The sequence below is a fragment of the Elephas maximus genome, chromosome 5, assembly GCF_024166365.1.
Source record: "Elephas maximus indicus isolate mEleMax1 chromosome 5, mEleMax1 primary haplotype, whole genome shotgun sequence".
Taxonomy (NCBI): Eukaryota; Metazoa; Chordata; class Mammalia; order Proboscidea; family Elephantidae; genus Elephas; species Elephas maximus.
In genome coordinates this window covers 108,209,646-108,232,094 of record NC_064823.1, presented here as the reverse complement: position 1 = coordinate 108,232,094, position 22,449 = coordinate 108,209,646, and the positions used below count along the sequence as shown (strand labels likewise).

General features: G+C 41.0%; 1 protein-coding gene across 4 annotated transcripts in view; it reads right to left on the bottom strand.

Annotated features, from left to right (window-relative positions):
• The window catches only part of LNX1 (ligand of numb-protein X 1), a 241,715-nt gene that overhangs the window by 8,613 nt on the left and 210,653 nt on the right, over window positions 1-22,449 (bottom strand). For all 4 annotated transcript variants that reach the window (XM_049886899.1, XM_049886898.1, XM_049886897.1 and 1 more), the window contains 3 exons: window positions 17,484-17,618; window positions 11,433-11,610; window positions 9,917-10,145 (listed from right to left, as the gene is read on the bottom strand). In XM_049886899.1, coding sequence (XP_049742856.1) covers window positions 9,917-10,145; window positions 11,433-11,610; window positions 17,484-17,618 — 542 coding nt within the window. The remainder of the gene's footprint in view (window positions 1-9,916; window positions 10,146-11,432; window positions 11,611-17,483; window positions 17,619-22,449) is intronic.

Here is a 22,449-nt window from a genome sequence, read left to right as displayed (position 1 = left end):
GCTGGGTTGGTGTCCTAGTGGACCTGAAAGGTGAGGCTGATGTCCAGGGTTGAGGGGCCTCTACCCAGAAACTGAAGAGCATGGCCAACACCCAGAGTCTGGACCCAGATGGTCCCATAGAAGAGAGGATTATTTTCAAGTCTTGATAGAGAATATAATGTGTTCTGCTGGATTTTAGACTTGCTTGGTGCCCATGAACACTTCTTTCCCTCTGATTTATTCCATTTGTAATGGAAATGTCTACTTTGCATTTGTTCCACCATTGTACTTTAGAAGCAGGTAACTTGTATTCTAGGTTTCACAGGTCCACTGATGGAGAGGAATTTTTCCCCAGCATGGAATACACCCAGAGCCTCACCCATACTTGGTTTGAACTATGTCCCCCCAAAATATGTGTTGTAAACCCTAACCTCTATGCCCGTGGTTATAATCCCATCTGGGAATGTGTTGTCTTTGTTATGTTAATGAAACAGGATTCATGTGGGGTGTATCTTGAGTTAATCTCTTTTGAGAAATAAAAGAGATTAAACAAGTAACTTACAAGAGTAGAAATGGGGTAAGAGAGATGTCAAGCCACATGAAGATTGCCCAGGAGAAGCTCAGAAGAGACAAGGAACTTTTAGAGTCGACAGAAAAAGCCTTCCCTTAGAGCTGGCACCCTGAATTCAGACGTCTAGCCTCCTAAACTGTGAGAAAAGAAATTTCTGTCTGTTAAGGCCACCCACTTGTGGTATTTCTGTTAAAGCAACACAGATGATTCAGAAGATGAGATTTTGGACTTAGAGCTGATGCTGGAATGGGATAAGACTTTTGGGATGATGTGATAGAATAAACAGAAGCCCTGGTGGCACACTGGTTAAAGTGCTCAGCAGCTAACTGAAAGGTCAGCAGTTCAAACCCACCAGCACTCTGCAGGAGAAAGATGTGGCAGTCTGCTTCCGTAAAGATTACAGCCTTGGAAACCCTACGGGATAGCTCCACTCTGTCCTGTAGGGTCACTGTAAGTCAGAATCAACTCAGTGGGAATGGGGAGTGGAGTGGTGTGACAGGATAAATGTGTTTTGCATATGGGAAAGTTATGAATTTTGGGGGGCCAAAGGGTGGAATGTTATGGATTGAACTATGTTCCCCCAAATATATGTTGGAATCCTAACCCATATACCTGTGGATGTAATCCCATCTGGATAGGGTTTTCTTTGTCAAGTCAATGAGGCCACATCAGTGTAGGGTGTGTCTTAAACCAACTTGACTTTGAGTTATAAAAACAGCAGATTAGGCATAGCAGAAACATAGATGCCACTTGAAGATCACCAAGGAATCAAAAAATGCCAGATCTACTGAAACTAAAAGAGGTTTTCCCCCAGGGACCAGAGAAAGGACCTTTCCCTGGAGCCAGTGCCCTGAAATTGGACTTCTAGCCTCCTAAACTGTAAGAAAGTAACTTTCTGTTGTTTAAAACCATCCACTTGTGGTATGTCTATTACAAGAGTACTAGATAACTGAGACGGCCGCCTAAATGACTGCCCCCGCCCCCCGCACAAACCCGACCCATTGCCGTCGAGTCTGTTCTGACTCATGGCAACCCCATGTGTTTCAGTAGAACTGTGTTCCATAGGGTTTTCAATGGCTGATTTTTCAGAAGTAGATCACCAGGCCTTTCTTCCAGGTGCCTCTGGTGTGTACCATCCTCCAACCTTTTGGTTAGGAGTTGAAAATGTTAACCATTTGCACCACCCAGGACTCCTAAACTCAAATTATAAAAACTAAATACAGGTTAACATCCTGTTAAAAAATTCTTACCAAATTTAGTATTGCATAATTTGATCACAGCCTCCAAAACCAGACATCCTGGTACAAATCCCAGCTCTGCCTATTTATAGCCATGTAATAACCACTCTGTGCTTTAGTTTCCCATCTTTGACATGGGGATAATATTAGTACCTAAATCACAGGGTTGTTGTGAGTTTTAAACGAGTGAAAATGTAAAGAACATACCAAGCTCTTAGAAGACTGCCTGGCACATTGAAAGGGCTAGGTAAGTATTAGCTGCTGCTGCAGTTGTTACCATTATTACTCCATGGTGTGGATGTACCTTACAGTTAAAATGTACAAGTTGTTTGACTAAAAAAAAAAAAACTAATACTGAGGTCGTCGGGCAGACGGACTTGCAGACACGTTTGCAGAGGCAATTGGACTATCTGGTCTAAGTGTTGTCGTGTTTCTCCAATATTAATGACGAGGGAGACCAGGTCTATACCTGAAGAAGCTTGCCCTTATGGGACCTGTTCAGCCCATCCTGCTTTGTTCTCCCCAGATGACAGATACTTGTGACACTGAATCACCATTAAGAAATGTGTCCAGGTGCTCATGACCCAGCAACTGTGCCCTGTCTCCTGGCCCCCCGCCCCCCCCCCCATTGCTGTCGAGTTGATTCTGACTCATAGTGACCCTACAGTACAGCGTAGAACTGCCCCAAAGGGTTTCCAAGGAGCAGCTCGTGGATCTGAACTGTCGACCTTTTGATTAGCAGCCGTAGCTCTTAACCCTGTCCCCTGACGGTCCCTTGTATTCCATGTCTCTTCTGCCTCCTGCTACCCCCAGAGACATTCTGTAACCAAGCTCTCCAGCCTGTGAGCCTTGAAGCCCTGTTTACCACTGTTGCTCTTTGGAATCCAGCCTTTGATCATACTTGTGTGAGGAAATTATGGTAGCATCTCCTTCAAAGGGAGCAACTTTGAATCTTCATATTGTGAATTACTGTCAGGTCTTTAAAGACACAATGGCTTGAAAAGCAAAAAACTGCTATCTGCTTCCCTGCTAGTCAGTATAGACGAGCTTCATGAGAATGTTCAGAATTTCAGAAAAGTAAAAGGTTAACTTCTTAGACAAGAGGAGAAAGGAATGAATGTGTATTATGATCATTCTTGTCCAGATGAGAGCATGTTTTCAAAGACTTCCAGATGTGGAGTATGGGCCCGAGAGCCAACAGACAATACAGCAGAGGGTCTTCAGTGCTTTCTGAATCACCTCCAACTGAATGGCATCTGAGAATTTGTATAAGTAAAAGGCACAGTCTGGAGCTGCTGCCCAGGTGGCACACAATGCACTATTGATTGGGGGAAACACATTTGCATTTTCCTTTATAACCCACGTTTACTCTCTCCGCCAGTGCCCAATATCTGACACCCACTGGTTCAGCATACTAATGCCACCCTCTTCATGCATATTCTTCTCCGTGTGTTAGACTGCAGCTGAGGACATGATTACAATGGATTTCCTGTTTCTAGATCAGCTCACATGCTGTATCATTTTTCTTCATTGATAGGGTTAACATAAATGTTTAATTGGCTGGGTCATACTCTAGGGGAAATAAATTTGCTCAAAAAGCTGTTATACAAAAGGGAAAAATGTTTGGCCAAGTAGATTTGTTAACTTGGAGAGAAATTTCTTCTTGGTGAATTTTTTTTTTTTTTTTTTAATCTGTTTGCAGCCTTCGTAAATCGCTAGCAGTTTGGGCAAATGACTTTTGGTCATACCAGATGATTAAAGACATTTAAGTCAATGGCATTTGATCAATCAGGGAGAAGCTGAGTCTTTGAGGCTCTGTCCAAACAAGACAGAGATGTCAGTGGATCCCTTTCCCATGAAAACTGAAGCAGTGCTACAACTGGGAGGTCATATGCTGATCCTACCTGAGGTCCTAATATAGGAGGCATGACTGAATATCAAGGACTTTCAGAAAAGGCCAAGGTGGACCTACTTCAGATCTCAGAATCACACAGTGATTGTGTTTCCTTCTGCTTTTAAAAATTAGTTGCTTCTCCCCGATAAGTAGAGCACTATTGAAGAAGAAGAATAAAGTAGAAGGACTCGCACTACCTGACCTCAGAACCTACTATACAGCTACAGTAGTCAAAACAGCCTGGTACTGGTACAACAACAGAAACATTGACCAGTGGAACAGAATTGAGAGCCCAGATATAAATCCATCCACCTATGGTCACCTGATCTTCAACAAGAGCCCAAAGTCAATCAAATGGGAAAAAGACAATCTTTTTAACGAATTGTGCTGGCAAAAATGAATGTCCATCTGCAAAAAAATGAAACAGGACGTACACCTCACACCATACACAAAAACAAATTCAAAATAGATCAAAGACCTAAATATAAAGCAAAAAGTATAAAGTTCATAGAATAAAAAATAGGATCGACTCTAGGGGCCCTAATACATGACATTAACAGGATACAAACCATAACTAACAACACACAAACTCCAGAAAATAAGCTAGATAACTGGGATCTTCTAAAAATAAACACTTATGCTCATCAAAAGACTTCATCAAAAGAGTAAAAAGAGAACATACAGACTGGGAAAAAAATTTTGGCTATCACAAATCAGACAAAGGTCTAATCTTTAAAATCTACAGGGATATACAACACCTCTACAATACAAAGACAAATAATCCAATTACAAAATGGGCAAAGGAAATAAACAGATATTTCACCAAAGAAGACATTAAAGTGGCCAACAAACACATGAGGAAACGACTGTGATCACTAGCCATTAGAGAAATGCAAAGCAAAATCACAATGAGATACCATTTCACCCTGGCATGACTGGCATGAATCAAAAAAAACACAAAATAACAAATGTTGGAGAGGCTGCAGGGAGACTGGAGCTCTTATGCACTGCTGGTGGGGATGTAAAATGATACAACCGTTTTGGAAAATGATATGGCACTTCCTTAGAAAGCTAGAAATATCATATGATCCAGCAATTCCACTCCTAGGAATATATCCTAGAGAAATAAGAGTCATTACATGACTAGACATATGCACACCCATGTTCACTGCAGCATTGTTCACAATAGCAAAAAGGTGGAAACAACCTAGATGCCCAACAACAGATGAATGGATAAACAAACTGTGGTACATACACACAATGGAGTATCACGCAATGATAAAGAACAATGATGAATCTGTGAAGTATGTCATAACATGGATGAATCTGGAAGTCATTATGCTCAGTGAAATACGCCAATCAAAAAAGACAAATATTGTATGAGACTACTACTGTAAAAACTCATGAAAACTTTACACACAAAAAAGAAACAATATTTGATGGTTATGAGGGAGGGGAGGGGTGAGAATGGAAAAACACTAAAGAGACAACAGATAAGTTGTAACTCTGGTGAAGGGTAAGACAGTACAGAATACTGGGGAAGCAAACAGAACTTGTACAAGGCAAGGTCATGGAAGCTCCATAACCAAAAAAAAAAAAAAAAATCAAGCCCATTGCTGTCAAGTAGATTTTGACTCATAGCAACCCTATAGGAAAGAGCAGAACTACCCCATAGAGTTTCCAAGGAGTGCCTGGTGGATTCAAACTGCCGACCTTTTGGTTAGCAGCTGTAGCTCTTAACCACTGTGCCACCAGGGTTTCCTGGAAACTCCACAGACACATCCAAACTCCCTGAGGGACCAAATTGCTGAGCTGAGGTCTGTGGAGACCAGGATCTCAGGGAACATCCAGCTCAACTGGCGTAACATAGTTCATAAAGAAAATGTTCTACATTCTACTTTGGTGAGTAGCGTCTGGGGTCTTAAAAGCCGGTGAGCAACCATCTAAGATATTCCACTGGTCTCACCTCTTCGGGAGCAAGGGAAAATGAAGAAAACTAAAGATCCAAGGGAAAGATTAGTTCAAAGGACTAATGGACCACAACTACCACAGCCTCCCCCAAAGTAAGTCCAGTACAACGAGATGGTGCCCTGCTGCCACCACTGACTGCTCTGACAGGAATCACAATAGAGTGTCCTGGACAGAGCTGGAGACAAATGTAGAACAAATTTCTAACTCACAAAAAAAAAAGGCCAGACTTACTGGCCTGACAGAGACTAGAGAAACCCTAACAGCATGGCCCCCAGACATCCTCTAAGCTCAGTAATGAAGTCATTCCTGAGGTTCAGCCTTCAGCCAAAGATTAGACAGTCCCATAAAACAAAACAAGACTAACGGGGCACACCAGCCCAGGGGCAAGGACTTTAAGGCAGGAGGGGACAGGAAAGCTGGTAATAGGGAACCTAAGTTTGAGAAGGGAGAGTGTTGACATGTGGTGGGATTGTTACCCAATGTCATAAAACAATATGTGTACTAACTTTTTAATGAGAAACTAGTTTATACTATAAAACTTCATCTAAAGTACAATTAAAAAAAAAAAAATTAGTTGCTTCAAAAAGCAACTAGGAGACCTGGAAACAGAAATGCAAACTCTATCTTAAACAAAACTAAGAGTCACAGTACATGAGGGAGAGCTGTCAAAGGCAGCGAAAGTCAGAGAGGAGTCAGAGGACACTCACGGCTGAAGAGTGTAGCCCCAGGCAGCGGTCCAAAGTGAGTGACCACTCTGAAGGGCAAAACCACCCAATTCACACAGGAACATCAGAAACAGGCACACTGGCTGTTGGCAGGGCTCCCATGGCCCAGTTTGTCAGAGGAGAAAGATATGAATGTTGAACTATAAGGAAACAGAGACTGATTCCTGTTTCCTCAACTCTGTTCTCTGGAATCACATTCCCTAATAAGTAAAAATCAGTGCAGTAGTGGTTCAGTGGTAGAATTCTTGCCTCCCATGTGGGAGACCCAGGCTCTATTCCCAGCCAATGTACCTCAAGCACAGGCATGACCACTTTGTCAGTGGAGGCTTGCGTGTTACTATGATCCTGAACAGGTTTCAGTCGAGCTTCCAGATTAAGATGGACTAGGAAGAGAGGCCTGGTGATCTACTTCTGAAAAAATCAGCCAATGGAAACCCTACGGATCACAATGGTCCCATCCACAACCGGTTATGGGGTGGCACAAGATAGGACAGCACTTCATTCCATTGTGCATATAGGGTCACCATGAGTAGGGGGCTGACTCGACAGTAGCTAACAATTACAACATAATTTCTTTGCCTTAGGCTGTACTTTTTGAGGAGTCCAGGCTATAGCAGTAACGAGAGGCTTGGGTTTTCACGGTCAGGTAGGGTCAGGAAATGAAAGCTTGGGCCTAAGGAAGGTAGGAAGGTGATACTAAGAACACTTCAAACCCTCAAAGCCACAAAAAGATGACTGAGGGAAAAGGGGATCTGTCCACCATTACAGGACTATCCTGGGCTCTGGACTGAGGTTATATATTTAAAGAAAAAAAAGCCGCCTACTAAGGATTTATAACAATAGATTTGCTGTTCATGAAGGTTTGGAATTTGAGTTTAATCTATTTGTGTGATCCGAGAAACTCCAAACTAAGAAATTAGCATAAAGAGTGGTCTCAGGCTGGTGGTAGCCTTGGGCTTCCTGGCTGAGATAAATGTCACGTTGATCGGGGGGACATATCCTCAGCCTGGACTACCCAAGGTTTCCTTAGATGAAGCTCTGCTGAACATGAACATACCATCCAAAGACATACAAAATACTCTAACAAGAGTAAGCAGACCCCCAACCAGAGCAGTATTAATTTTTTCAGATAATGATGTTATGGACTATGAAAGCTATTATTCAACCCAGTGGTTCCATTTTTTAAAAAATTGCCCTCAGATGCACTTGTCCGTGAGGAATGCACAGTGATAGTCATTACAGCATTGCTTGTCAAAGTAGAAGGTGCAAAACAATTTAAGTGTCCAGTACCATTAGGAACTGGTTAAATAAATACAGTACATCTATACAATAGAATATTACTCAGCCATAAAAAAGAATTGGCAGCTCTGTATGTACTGATATGAAATGATACCCAGGTATACTGTTAGATTAAAAAAGAAAACATGGTATATAACAGTGTGTATGCTACCTTGTATTTGTGTGTATGTGCGTGTGTGTTGTATGTACATATATGTATTGAATGGAGATTAGCAAACTACAGCTCAGCCCATCACCTGTTTTTGTAAATACAGTTTTATTGGAACACAGCCATGCCTACTCATTTATGTATCACCTATGGCTGCTTTCATGCTACAACAGAATTGAATAGTTGTGACAGAGAACATAAAGCCTAAACTATCTGACCCTTTTCAGAAAAAGTTTGCCAAACCCTGACATGGACGCTACTCGGAAAAATACGCAAGAAATTGGTAACAGAGGTTGCTGCTGGGGAGCATCCAGGGTACAGGGTGCAAAGAAGACTTACTTTTCATTCTATATATTCCCTTTGGTACTATTTGTATTTTTGTATTGTGTTTATTTTATCACCTGTGGGTAGAGGAGGAAATGAAGGAAACTGAGAATTGCCAAGGTGATTTGAAATCGGTGTCTTCTGTGCTGGCACCATTTTACACTTCTGTTCTACTCTCCTTGCAGAGAAAAGGAGAAAAATCTAGACCACACTTCCAGCAAGAGAACAGAAGTGCTGCTACCAAGGACAAGTGACAAAAGGGAAAAGGAAAGAAAGCCACTCTTTGGTGTCTTTGGAGTAAAAGGCTTCTCAAATTTATCCGTTTTAAATGAATGAGTAACAAGAAACTTTGATTATATGACAAAATAGCTTTCAAACAAAAAATTAAAAATGACTCAATAGATTCCAGTTTCAAAAAGATTTTTTTAAAACAAAGTTTTATTTTAAGTAAGCCTGGCTCTCACCTTCCCCTTGAACACCGTTTTCAAACGTTGAAAGATCTTTAAACTACTTCAGCGCTCAGTTATCAAATGTTTAAAGATTTTTTAAAAGTGTACCAATTTTAAAAAATAATTTATCAGCTAGTAAGTGAAGGTTCAAAAAGGAACCTAGGTCAGTTAGTGTTTGAGGCAAATATATATTTTTTAACCTCATTTAAAATTAAAAACATGAGAAAGAGATCTATCTCTACCCTCAAAAAAGTGTACTAAAACCAAATATCCTGCTTTCGCTCATTTAACCTATGCCGGCATATCATCTTCAATGACTCTAATATTTTAACATTTAAATCACGCATTTGGAATTCGTAAGGTCAATAGTGCAGCCCTGGTGACACAGTGGTTAAGAGCTTGGCTGCTAATCAAAAAAAGGTCAGCAGTTCGAATCCATCAGCTGCTTCTTAGAAATCCTATGGGACAGTTCTACTCTATCCTATAGGGTCGCTATGAGTTGGAATTGACAGCAATGCATTTTTTTTTTTGTTTGTTTTTTCCCCAAGTCAATAGTATGCTCTGATAAAGGTGAGCGAACCCCAGTGAATCTGCCCTTTGAATATTTAATTTCTTCAGATAGCCATTTAGTAGGGCAGCCCAGAAATCTTTCCCTGGAGTGTTTGTGTGAGACAATTAAATGCTTCATTGTAAGGCTCTAGTTACATGTCACTAAAATTACAACCCAGATGTTTCCCTGAACTTTGAAACCAGAACTTTTCAGGACCAGGAACTCAGGAGAGATAGTCTGAGAAATGTTTCCAACCAGCACGTGCTTCAACATCTGGGCAGAGGCAAAGGGCTCTGCAGCACTGCTTTATAGGCCATGTGAATGCTGCAGAGCTAAAGCCATGGAATGGAGTCGTCCTCCAAGCAAGGTCCCAAGACTGCACCTAGCAAATTAGGAAGTGGTGAGCCTTCCTCTGGGGGGGGTACAGCTCTGCTCCAGAGCATGTGGACACAGGCTGGATTTCTTCCCCTTCTCTCTGTAAGCTGTGTTCCTTGGTTCATGAACAATCCACATAACTGTTCACAGCAGACCTGCCTGCTCCTCAATGTGACTGCTTAACAGTGTTTCCACATCCAGGTTTTTGCTCCTGTCCCAGGATTTTTGCGTGCATTTTCAGTTACAAAAGGGAAGACAGAATTATTACCAATAGTCCCACAACCAAGCCTGGGTTTCATTAAGATGCTAGTGCCCTGAATCGGAACAAGAGTGGCCTAAGAAATGTAATTGTTTCCTCCCGTGCCTCCACAGGGATGTCACGTTGGGACTCACCGTGGTAATTCCAGCCACGTGACCCAGGAGGGGGACCAGTCGCCGGGTGGGGCCAGGTTGTGGTTGGAGTCCAGGGCTGCTGGGCTGTCGCAGTCTTCCAGGAGCTCCTGTTCTTTGACTTCCAAAGCTTTGAGTACCACCAAGGAGGATGTGCTTTTCAATAATGCAACCGCCTCGCTCCGGCTGACCTCCGTTAACTCAATTCCATTCACATTCAACAAAATGTCACCTGATGGCCAGAGACAACAGAAGCCATCCTGAGTGAGGGTGAAAATAGTAACTTCTCCTTAAAGTCAAAGGGGCAGGGGCTGGCTGGAGTGCAGGGCATTAGTGAGGGCAAAGGGGATGTCATTGTTCTCTTCTATTGACATGAGGCTGATTCTCATATAGCAAATGGTAAAGAGTGTGCACATTCCAAGGTGCAAGTAGGAAACTCAATGGGAATCTCACTTGGGGTTTTCTAAAGCATACTTATCGGTATCTGCCTCTTATCTTAAAAAAAAAAGAATGGAAAAAAGGAAGGAAGGGAGGGAGGGAGGGAGGAAGGAAGCAAGGAAGGAAGGAAAGAAGGGAGATTAGCTGTATTCACTATTTAATGAAAGAAAGTCTACTTTTCCACTCCTTTTGTTTCTTGATTTTCGTGTGAGGGGGGAGCACCTGGCAGAAGCTCCCAGCACCTGCACAGAGCCTGGCATGCAGTAGGCTCTCAATAAATATGGATGAACGCATGAATAAGACACTACCCATGAAAGTGTCTGGCAGGAGAGTCTGTAACGGTACAAAAAAAGTCCTGGAACTATGCTCTTCGAGAGGTGGAAAAGAGGAATTAACAGCATTTCTATTCATTGCAAAGGTGGTAATAGCTACCATTGGTTAAGTACCTACTACATGCTGACCTTTTTCATACACCATATTGTATAATCCTTAGCTCATGTTCTCTAACAAGTCACTTCTTGGTTGATCTCATCATTTTCCACCCAGTTGCTTGCAGAATAGGAAGAGAAACTAAATACGTACTTCCCCCACCCCCTCTTTTCTTTTGTCTCCCTCCCATGTTCCTACCTCCCTTGAATATCATCTTTTTCAAACAGAATAACCATAGCAGCAGTAAGTTTTAGTTGCTGATTCTTCAGAAGTAGATCACCAGGCCTTTCTTCCAAGGTGCATCTGAGTAGACTTGAACCTCCAACCTTTTGGTTAGCAGCTGAGCATGTTAACTGTTTGTACCACCCAGGAACCTCCAGAACTGTATCCGCTCCCTGGTTAATTTGTGGGATTATTTGAAGGCTCCTGCTTTACTAGCAGGCAAGGTGGCTCACATCAAGCTTCATAAACTAAGAGGAGTGAAACCCAGTCTAGCAACTTTACTCAAGTCAATCATTATCAGTGGGTAACAATGATATATCCTGGCCAGATCACCCGTCTATTCTCTTGATAATTTTGAAAAGTGTTACCTAATCCAGCAAGATGCTAAATCATCTGCCACCCTAGTTCCTTAAGTCTCTTTACTTTTTACCTGTTTTTATTCTTCCGTCTCTGCTTATGACGCCTCCAGGCTCAACACTGATGACATAGATGGGCAAATCCCATTCCCTATGTGATGCTCCCCCGGCCACGGTCATGCCCAGGGACTCGCTGGGGTCTTTTCGGACACTTACCACCTTCTCGTGACAAGTGACCGCAGGGTGGAGGGACTGAAAGCACAGACAGAAAAACAAACATGGTGGGCTTGTTCTCAAGGGGGCTTGCATTTCCTACATGCAAAAGCTACCCAAATGGCATAAACATATGATAGCGGTCCTGCAAATCACAGAGAAAGACATATGGAGAGACCCATCTCCATCCTCCTCCCCAAGAGAGTTACATTATCCCAAATTCTATAGGCTGAGTCAGAGAAAATTTACATTTGCAATGGGACAGTAAAACTGGAGCAAGGAACAGGCTGGAGACCACTGGAGAAATATCAAGCATACAAAGTGAACTATACCTCAATTTTTTCAAGTGAGTCATTTATTCCTGATAAGAGTGTGTCAAAATTTCTTAAAATTCTTTTTAATCATTAATATCAGAAATTTTTCCTAAGTTAAAGAAAAACATATTTCTATTAAATAGTCTCATTTTAACATATGCAGGTAACCAAATCATAGAACCCCTCAAAGAAAATTAGTAATCAATTTCATAGATACTACTGTTGTTAGAACAGAATAAGGGGATACTGCATGGTTTAAAATCACATTTTTTGAAAAGGTGTGCATCAGGATTATATCCTTTCACCATGCTTATTCAATCTGTATGCTGAACAAATAATCTGAGAAGCTGGGCTATATGAAGAAGAACATGGCATCAGGATTGAAGGAAGACTCATTAACAACTTGTGATATGCAGATGACACAATCTTGCTTGCTAAAAGTGAAGAGTGCTTGAAGCACTTACTGATAAAGATCAAAGACTACAGCCTTCAGTTCAGAATACCCTCAACATAAAGAAAACAAAAATCCTCATGACTGGGTCACTAAACAACATCATGATAAATATGGAAAATACTGAAGTTGTCAAGAATTTCATTTTACTTGAATCCACAATCAATGGCCATGGAAACAGCAGTCAAGATATCAAAGGACCCATTGCATTGGACAAATATGCTGCAAAAGACCTCTTTAAACTGTTAAAAAGCAAAGGTGTCACTTTGAGAACTAAGAAATGCCTGATCCAAGCCATAGTATTTTCAATAACCTCATATGCATGTTGAAAGCTGGACAATGAATAAGGAATACCAAACAAGAATTGATGCCTTTGAATTATGGTGTTAATGAAGAATACTGAATATACCACAGACTGCCAGAAGAATGAACAAATCTATCTTGGAAGAAGTACGGCCAGAATGCTCCTTAGAAGCGAGGGTGGCGAGACTTCGTCTGACCTACTTTGGACATGTTGTCAGTAGGGACCAGTCTCCGGGAAAGGACATCATTCTTTGCAAAATAGAGGGTCAAGGAAATAGAGAAAGGCCCTCAACAAGATGAACTGACACAGTGACTGCAACAATGGGCTCCAACATAGCAATGATTGTGAGAATGGTGCAGGACTGGGCAGTGTTTTGTTCTGTTGTACATAGAGTCCTTGTGAGTTGAAATTGACTTGACAACACCTAACAACTACATTTCCCGGGTTCCCCCAATTACCATCTTTCCTCCTACTCCAGCAGTTGTAAATAATATGTAGTCAGTTATATCCTTTAATTTTATACATAAAAGTATATTACACACACTGGATGCATTGGGGACCAACTTTTGAAAAGCAATTTAATTCAGAGAACTATGATTTCAATTCAACAACACTGGACTGAGAAAATTCAATGCTATATGCTAAATTAAACAGTGGCACTATGAACATTCTTATGCATATTTGTACACTTGTACAAATTAATTTCTTTATGTTAATGTCCTAGAAGTAGAATTGCTGAATCAAGGAGCCTAAGCATTTAAAATTTTGATAGATATTGATAAATTGCTTTTGAAAAAGGTTATTATATCATTTATAATTTCACTAGCATGTTGTGAAAATGGTGATTTCCCCACAATATAGGTTTTTTCAATAGTTATATTTGCCCAGGTGGAAAAATATATTTCAATAATTTAACTGGATTTCTATGTAGCAAGTTTGAGCATCCTTTTACCAGTATTGAGGTTTTTAATGGTAATCAGTATATGAGATCTTGCAGTAGGATAATCATTCAAGTCCCCTCTGATGTCATTTATGAAATGGGTCATCATGCACATATCCTTGGAAGAGTTGGCTAAAAGAAATGGAATTACAGGAAAAATATGGCTTTTACCTAAGTGAATTTTAGTCCAAAAAATGTGTCACTAAATTCATTTAAGAGTGGCAAAATTACATGCTTTATGAAATATTTCAGAATTACTCTGAATATAATTCAGAATGGCTTCTCTCTTGGCACTCCAGTAAGTAAGAATTAGTGAAGCTTTAATTATTTTTTTGTGAATAAATATTGGCTGAATAATGTACAGGTTGGCCAGGTACTCTTTTCAGAGAAGGAAAGAAATATTATTTGGTATCTAATGAAATGTGTGAAGTCAGGCATGCTGACACGCAACATTTTAAAAAATCTGATCAGTGAAAAAAGCCAGCATGAGGAGGAATCAGCTCTGAAGCCCAGGACGTCTGACTTTAAATCCATGCTGTCCCCACTACACCACTCTGCCTTTAGAGGTAATTTTTAAACATGTGAATTAAAGGAATCTATGACATATTTTTTTTTATGATAAAGAATTTTCTTTCTTTATCAAAGATCAGGTAACTATCAGAAAAACAAACAAAAGGATTAATTTCCTAATTTTCCCAGAAAGAGTTCAACTTGCTCACTGACTAAAGAACTCAAACCCAAAAGTAATTCTGTCAAATACAATAGATGACATGTAAGACTCAACTGCTGAGACCTCTGTCCTCCTGGCCGCACAGATGTGCTATCTATGCTTTTAGGTACAAATGTCTGGAGAGCAAAGTCTTCTCTTACCCTTCCTCAGGGGGCCACAGTTCTCAGCTACTGGCCTTGCTGGCAGTGTGCACACAGATACCCGCCACTGAACACAGAGATGTTTGGTTGACACTTAGAGGCTCAATATGAATGACTGGGATGCCACAAATCCTGTGTCTCCGATGGGCATTGCTTTCCCCACCAGAGACAGACACAGCTTAGGAATGGAACAACTCAAGTCTCCCTAGGAAACCTTCGAACCCATAGTTGCCTAACTTTGGGGAAAGGAAAGAATTAAATATGACAGAGGTTTATTTATTTATTTATTTTTCCTTCTATGTTTTCTCCCCACTCACCATTCCCTACTTCGGACTGCTCAGAATGTTCCCTAATGTTTAAAAACATAACTTATCGTGACAGAGATCAAGCTTATTAAAAATTATCACGGGCAGCTGTATACTTATCATTCAGCTAAAACAAATATTTACATTATCACATTTATTTTTGTTTTTTAAAAAAGAACATTTTAGACATGCAAAAAGGCATAAGGAAAAAACAGAAAGACCCACCCATGTACCTTGAAACCCAGCATCAGAAATGAATGCTGTAAGTACGGCTGAAGTTCCTCTGTGACTTCTCCACAGTCACGTTCCCTTCCTCTCCCTCAGAAGAATCTCGCTCCTAAATCTGGTGCTTGTTCTTGGGTGCCATCGCATCGATTGTAACCCATAGCAACTCCATGTGATGGAGTTTTCTTAGCTGTAATCTTTATGGCAGCAGATCACCAGGTCTTTCTCCCAAGGAGCCTCTTGGTGGGTTTCAACTGCCAACCTTTCCATTAGTAGCTGAGCACTTAATCTTTTCACCATCAAACCCAGTGCCATCGAGTCAATTCTGTAGGACAGAGTAGAACTGCCCCATAAAGTTTCCAAAGCTGTAAATCTTTATGGAAGCAGACCGCCACATCTTTTCTCCCGTGGAGCAGCTGGTGTGTTCGAACCACTGACCTTTTGGCTAGCAGACGAGTGCTTTAGCCAGGGCTCTTTAATTTGGTGCTTATCATTCCCTTACTTTTCAACTGGCTAACATAAAAACTGTATCTCCCACAAATCTTTACTTCTTTCAATCAGTTAAGCCCTTACTTTTAAAAAGCTACACTGTTTCCTAAACAAAGCAAAACCTTAGGAGAAACATTAAAAACTAAATCATCAAGGAGCCATGCATGTCTTAGTTTCTTTTCTGGTGAGGGCATTTCAGAGGGCAGATAGAACCACAAATTAAAATGAAAATAACTACAGTTTTCCACTAGACCACTTTGTTATATCAGTTTTCTAGGAATCCATCATATGACAGAGGGTTGCAGGGAAAATTTGATTAGATTCTTCTTGCTCTTCCCGTGACTCATGATGGTTATCGTTGCTGGGTCCAGTCGAGTCAATTCCAACTCATAGTGACCCCATGAGACAGAGCAGAATTGCCTCACAGAGTTTTCTAGGCTGTAATCTTTACCCGAGCAGGTCAACAGAGCTTTCTTCTGCAGAGCTGCTGGGTGGGATTGAACCGCCAACATCTGGTTAGCAGCCAAACACTTAACCAATGTGCCACAAGAGTTTCTCTCATGATGGTTAGACAGAAGGAATTATAAAACCACAGTGCCACTGGAGGCCTCATTATTAGTTTAGTTAACTAGAAGTTAATTTATTCTAGTTATTAAGACTCATTTTTAATTAATTATTATAGTTAATTAAAGATGAATTAATTAAGTAGTTATTAAATGAATAAACTAGTTTTCCTCTAATAAATACCATTAGTTTAATTTAAATGTGCTAACTAGCAAAAATATATCAGTTAGTTCTTATCCATAAAATGTTTTAGCAGAATGTACAGGTTCTGTATAGGATTTTTAGCAGGATGTACAGGATCTGTCTTGATTACTTATTGTAAATAAACCTAGAATTTATGGATTTTTGGGACATGACTGGCTAGAGAATGGGGAGGGAGGGTAGCCTTGTAGGCTGTGTAATTAACAGAGTATAAGGCAGAGATATTCCAAAAACAAAATTTGGATTCTTGTTTCAGCATACATTGCTCAAAAACTCAACTCATGAGTTATTCCAAGCCAAAGCATATCCTGCTGTAGAAGAAAGGAGCTATTCCCTCATTTCTATTGCAAGAAGAATGGGCTGCTTGTAAGAGTTTTCTAGCTACGAGTCAGGTAATGAAACCAGACTCCAGAAGAAATGACTGACAGAAGGTCACTGCCATCACAATAGGCTATTAAGCCAGGGGTATAGAAAAAAAAAAATTTTTTTATAGGACTCTTGGTTTGGACAAGCAAGGTTTGTGTTGCTTAGACACCCATCCAAATGGAAAGGTTAAGGCAGTACTTTTAACAGAAGCCACAGAGAAAAGTTGAAATTGGGCTGAGTCACCCCATTTAAAGAGAGGCAGTAAACTGGTGGCCTGAAGCATGGACTGTGCCCACAGATGTATTCTGCTTGATCACAGTGTTTACTGGGTTTGAATGCCATAAGCCAGGACATGTACTCTCTGATTTGCCCAGTCCTCACCACTCCCTAATACTACATGAGCTTCACGTGTTTAAATGATAGTCGCAGCCCCTCTACAGATTTGACTTTGTGACATCTGTAAAAAAAGAAAAAAATTAACAATAGCAGGGGAATGATTACCTTAATATTCCAAAACCAGAGACCAGGCAAACCTCTTGTTTCATTTCATAGTGAATGGAAAACAGCCCATAAGGAAAACGATTCTTTGAAAGCCTGACATCTATTTGGTTTAGACTAGAAATCAGGTTTCCATACACAATCTATGAGATCACATTTCAAAACTCTCCCACACCCTCCTCTCTCCTGCCTGGATGGAAGACACCCGTCATCTCACCAGGTCATAAAGATGACACTTTGAGCTTTTAGTTTTATAAGACAAGTCAAACAGTGTTTCTTTAAGTGACAAAGTCCAGAGATGATACTTAGAAATGTTTAAGTATGCAGCCTCCCTGATAAACAGCTGCTTGCAGGAGCAGTGGACATGGCCCTGGTAGAGCCTCACCTTGTGAGTGTGGCTCCTTTCCCCAGGCCCTGGGGAGCAGCTGCCGTTGCTGTTCCAGCCCGCTTCCTGGAAGATGTCAGGGCTCTGCTGTCGGACCTGGCGGGACACGATGAGGTGGACGCGCCTCTCACTGGCCTGGGTGATAAGACACAGGTGTTAGCCACTGTGGGTGCTCCCATCCACAGCATACAGAAGCAAGCAGGAAGATGTGAGCTTGTTTTTACCTTCCTTTTAAATGGAAAAACATTGTTCTTACTATTTTTTTTTTATGTCAGTGTTCATTTTTGTCATTTGACAAGAGCAGGAGAAGTAGTGCCTTTTTTCTTAAACCAGGTAGTGAACATTGCTCCATGGGAAAATCTGGGGAAGGGCTGACTCATGGAACAGTCTTTGAAAAGACATTGTCAGCCATTGCTAAGTTGTTTTTAATTAACGGTTCTGCTGCACACAAATCACGTCTGAAGGCCCTTCCATATTGAATAGTGTGTACAGAGTCAAGTAGTAGCCCAGTCCAAATGGTCTTGATGCGGGGCATGATCATTAACACTGAATTGTACCTGTAAAAATGGCTGAAATGGCAACTGTTTTGTTATATATATTTTACTACAGTAAAAAGTTTTTAAAAGTAATGTTGGGGTTACTGGCAGAAGAATTAATGAATTTAGAAACATGTTCATCTTTAGAAGTGGACTTTTTCTGTGTCACTAAATATCACAGAACTCTTGAGACTGAAGACTCACAGGTAGGAATTAAAAACAAAAAAAAACAACAGTGTTCTATTTACTGAATGAGGGTTATGAGACCCAAACGAGAAATCCAAGGAAGACAAGGCCAGAAGGCTCACTCTCTGAATACGAAACTAAAAAATATCTTTTTTTTTTTTTTTAAATGTGTATCAGATCATGTTACTTTTCTGCTCTCAACTATCTGGCGGTTTTCCACTGTACTAAGAATGAAGTTCAAACTCCTTAGCATGGCCTTCAAAGGCCTTCCCACCTCTCCCATTTAGCCTTTTACCTCTCTCCCCTTTGCTCACAAGGGCCTTGTTGTCCTTCCTTGAACATACCCAGGTTGTCCCTGCCTCAGGACCTTTGCACTTGCCATTTTCTCTATTGGAAATGTCCTTCCAATGCAGCTCCAGGAAACTGGCTTCCTCTTGCCACCCTACCTAAAGAAGCATCTCCTCTCCAAATCATTACCACATCATCTTGTTTACTTTCTTCATAGCACTTATCACTGTATGAATTGCTTTTTCTTGTTTGTTTACTTGTTACTGTGTCTCTCTCACTAGAAGGTGAGCTCCTTGCAGGCAGGGACCTTACTTGTATATCCTCAGCACTTGGAAAGCAGCATGGCACAGAATAGTTCTCATTAAATTCCTACTGGATGACTAAGTGAATGAAAAATGTAGGCACCATCAGTGAGGCTGGTTGGCGTTTCTACAGAGGGATTGGAGACAGCTTCTTGATTAGTAAAACAAGTATTCCTCCTGTATTGTCAAGAAGGTGCCAACCGAAAACGTAATCTGGGAAAAATCACCTATAAACTTGGATTACACAGCGTTGTGCAAATACACTGGAATAAAGGATTTTTTTTTAAAAATGGCTCTTTATTAATAAACTTGATGGAGGTTTACAAAATTTACTGAACACTGCCAAATAAATCTGCAATGAAAAATTAAAAAAAAAAAAAAAAAGCATGCCAAATGTGCAGCTGTCAATCTGTCAGCCATCAGGATATTAAAGAATTCAATAATGTATTCAAGACTTAGACTTAGGTTTAAAGAATTTTAATGCTTTCCAGAGTTCTGCCTTGTCACTTCTTATCTGAGCAACTGGCTATCAGAACTTTATAAGAATGTAACCAAGTGAGCAAGAAAGCCAGAAAATCTTTTCCTACAGTCTTCTCAACCAAAGTAGAATCAAAAGAAATAAAACACGCACAAGCAACACACAAGTGCCACGTCTCTCTGATGTGGTTCACAAAGTGAAAAACTGAATCACACAGCAAACAAATTAGAAACACTTCTCAACTTTGTAACTGGTTTGTGCAGAAAAACGTGCTTCTGGGTTTCTTTTTTAAAGTGCTTAATGTCTAGAGCTTACTTTTAAATCAAACTTGAGTGTATTAAAAAAAATCTATTATCAACCAGACAGGACTGATTCCGGTAAGGCAATAAAATGGAGAGTACATTGATTTGAGTCAGGTTTTAAATAAGAATGAACACATATACAGTTCCCATTAGTCTTTCTCTTCATTCAGTCCCTTGACCAATCACCACCACAGCAGAGAGGGACAGTGGCCTGCCTTCCTTCACAGGTATGTTATAAAAAAAAAAAAGTCAGGTCATAAAAGGAGGTCATGGAAAGGCTCTGGTCTCCTCCACTAGCTCAGACAATGGGAGTTGAGATGTTTGCTTCCTGCCTCTCTGCCTCTTCCTTCCCTGAGGATGTAATTCACTCTCACTCTCAGAAACAAGGACCTGGTTTTTAAAACCTTAAGTAATAAGAATCCCATTAGTGAAATCAGGTCCCCATGGTTGTCCAACACTGGCCGCTTGAAACTCAGGGGCCATAAGTTAGGTCATTATAAATTAGATGATTTTTTTTTTTTTTTAATAAGACAACAGGTGAAGTTCAGTAGGGGGCAGTGGTGGTTCAGTCGTAGAATTCCCTCCTTCCATGGTGGCACAGTGGTTAAGAGCTTGGCTGCTAACCAAAAGGCTGGCAGTTTGAATCCACCAGCCACTCCTTGGAAAGCCTATGGGGGCAGTTCTACTCTGTCCTTTAGGGCCGTTGTGAGTCTGAATCAACTCGACAGCAATGGGTTGGTTTTTGTATGCAGGAGACCCTAGTTTGATTCTTAGCCAATGCACCTCGGCATGGCCATAGCTCAACTATCAGTGAAGATCTGTGTGTTGCTAAGATGCTGAACAGATGTCAGTGGAGCTTCCAGACTAACACTGCCTAGGAAGAAAGGCCTGGTTATCTACTTCCAAAATCAACCAGTGAAAACCCTATGGATCACAACTGTCTGTTCCCATCGTGCAGGGGGTCACCATGAGCCAGGGCCAACTCAATGGCAGGTAACAACAACGCTCAGCAAGAGTGTCTACTGTAGCATCACAATGGACAGTGGTCCAGTTGAGTTGATTCATTTCACATAAATCTAGAAAATTCTAAAGAATAGAGCCCCAAAAGAAAGTTCAAGTCCTCCATTCACATAAAGCCCAGTCATCACTTCTGTATCCTTCCTTTGGTTGTTTGCCTATCTTGAATTTCCTCATGTTTCTCATCGCATATAAAGCCTGAGCCAGAAAACGAAAATAACAAGTCCAAAAAAAAAAAAAGCAATAATTAAGAAAGTTGATGTGAAGAGCTATGGCATTAGCCAACTAAACTCAACTCTTGGAAGAGTATTTTGTAATAACTGTGTCTCTTTCTTTGTACTGCAAGCCCCCTTATCCTAATGAGGTTATCTTTGACAGCTCTCTGAAGCAAAAACTACTAAAAGATAAGAAGTGGTGAACATTCAGGCCAGCACTTCAATCGCTGAGCCCAGATTTGCTCCTTTCCTTCATCTTTGGGGAAACTCCGATATTTTGAAACATCTCAGCAGTGTGTTTGCCTTTAGGCCTGCATGCTCATTTCGGATGAGGAGCAGACACCTGATCTAAGCACTTCATAAGAACTGAGAAAATTTTAGACGTGCCCATTGAGTCAACTTGCCAGATAAAATACAAAGTGCCAAAGAGCAGCCTGCAAGAACTATTTAATTCACATTTTCAAGCACAAATTTCTTGCTGGATTTTCAAATGCTGTCTTGGGTATTACATTGTTATGCTGGCAGGAACTGCACCTCAGTAATAACTTTGGTATCAAGTTACTCGGAAATTAAGTTCTTTCCAAGGCTGAATCCGTGGTTCTTACCAGCCACCTTGTAAAATGCTGACACAGAGACTCTATTTGATGTGTTTCTTTCCTACTGTTTGAAAACGTAAGGTGGAAAGTGGGCTCATGTGTTTGCCTTGGCTGGATCTCTCATGAGCCCTGGACTCAATCTGTAGAAACATCCCCCAGCACCAGAGTCTTTTCTTCCACTGGTGTGAATATGGTGTGGGCGTGGGAAAGGAGCGAGGGGTAGTCAAAGAAAGACTGAAGGTGAGAATGGCAGAAACTTGTTTTTTTCTTTATTTCACACCCGTATACTACGTGCTCAGGAGCCCTGGTGGTGCAAAAATTAAGCACTCAGCTGCTAAAAGAAAGATCAGCGATTTAAATCCACTAGTGGTTCTGTGGGAGAAACTCTGGTGGCATAGTGGTTAAGAGTTATGGCTGCTAACCAAAAGGTCAGCAGTTCAAACCCACCAGGCGCTCCTTGGAAACTCTATGGGGCAGTTCTACTCTGCCCTATAGGGTCGCTATGAGTTGGTAATCGACTCGAAGCCAGTGGGGTTGGATTGGATTGAGTGGCTCTGTGGGGCAAAAGACTTGGAGATCTGCTGTCTTAAAGATCAGAGCCTAGGAAACCCTCTGGGGCAGTTTTATTCTGTCCTATAGGGCCATTATGAGTTGGAATTGACTCGACGGCACACAACAACAATAATACTAAGTGCCAGGAAGATAGGTAAAGCAGACCTACCATTTAAATGACAAATAGTCAAAGAAAGAGTTTGCTGCAAGAGAGAGGTAGGTGTTATGGATTGAACTGTGCCTCCTCCAAATATGTGTCAACTTGGCTAGGCCATGAGTCCCAGCATTGTGTGATTGTCCTCCATTTTGTCATCTGAAGTGATTTTCCTATGTGTTGTAAATCCTGCCTCTATGATGTTAATAAGGCAGGATTAGAGGCAGTTATGTTAATGAGGCAGGACTCAATCTACAAGATTGGGTTGTGTTTTAAGTCAATCTCTTTTGCGATATAAAAGACAGAAGCGAGCAGAGAGACAGGGGGACTCATACCACCA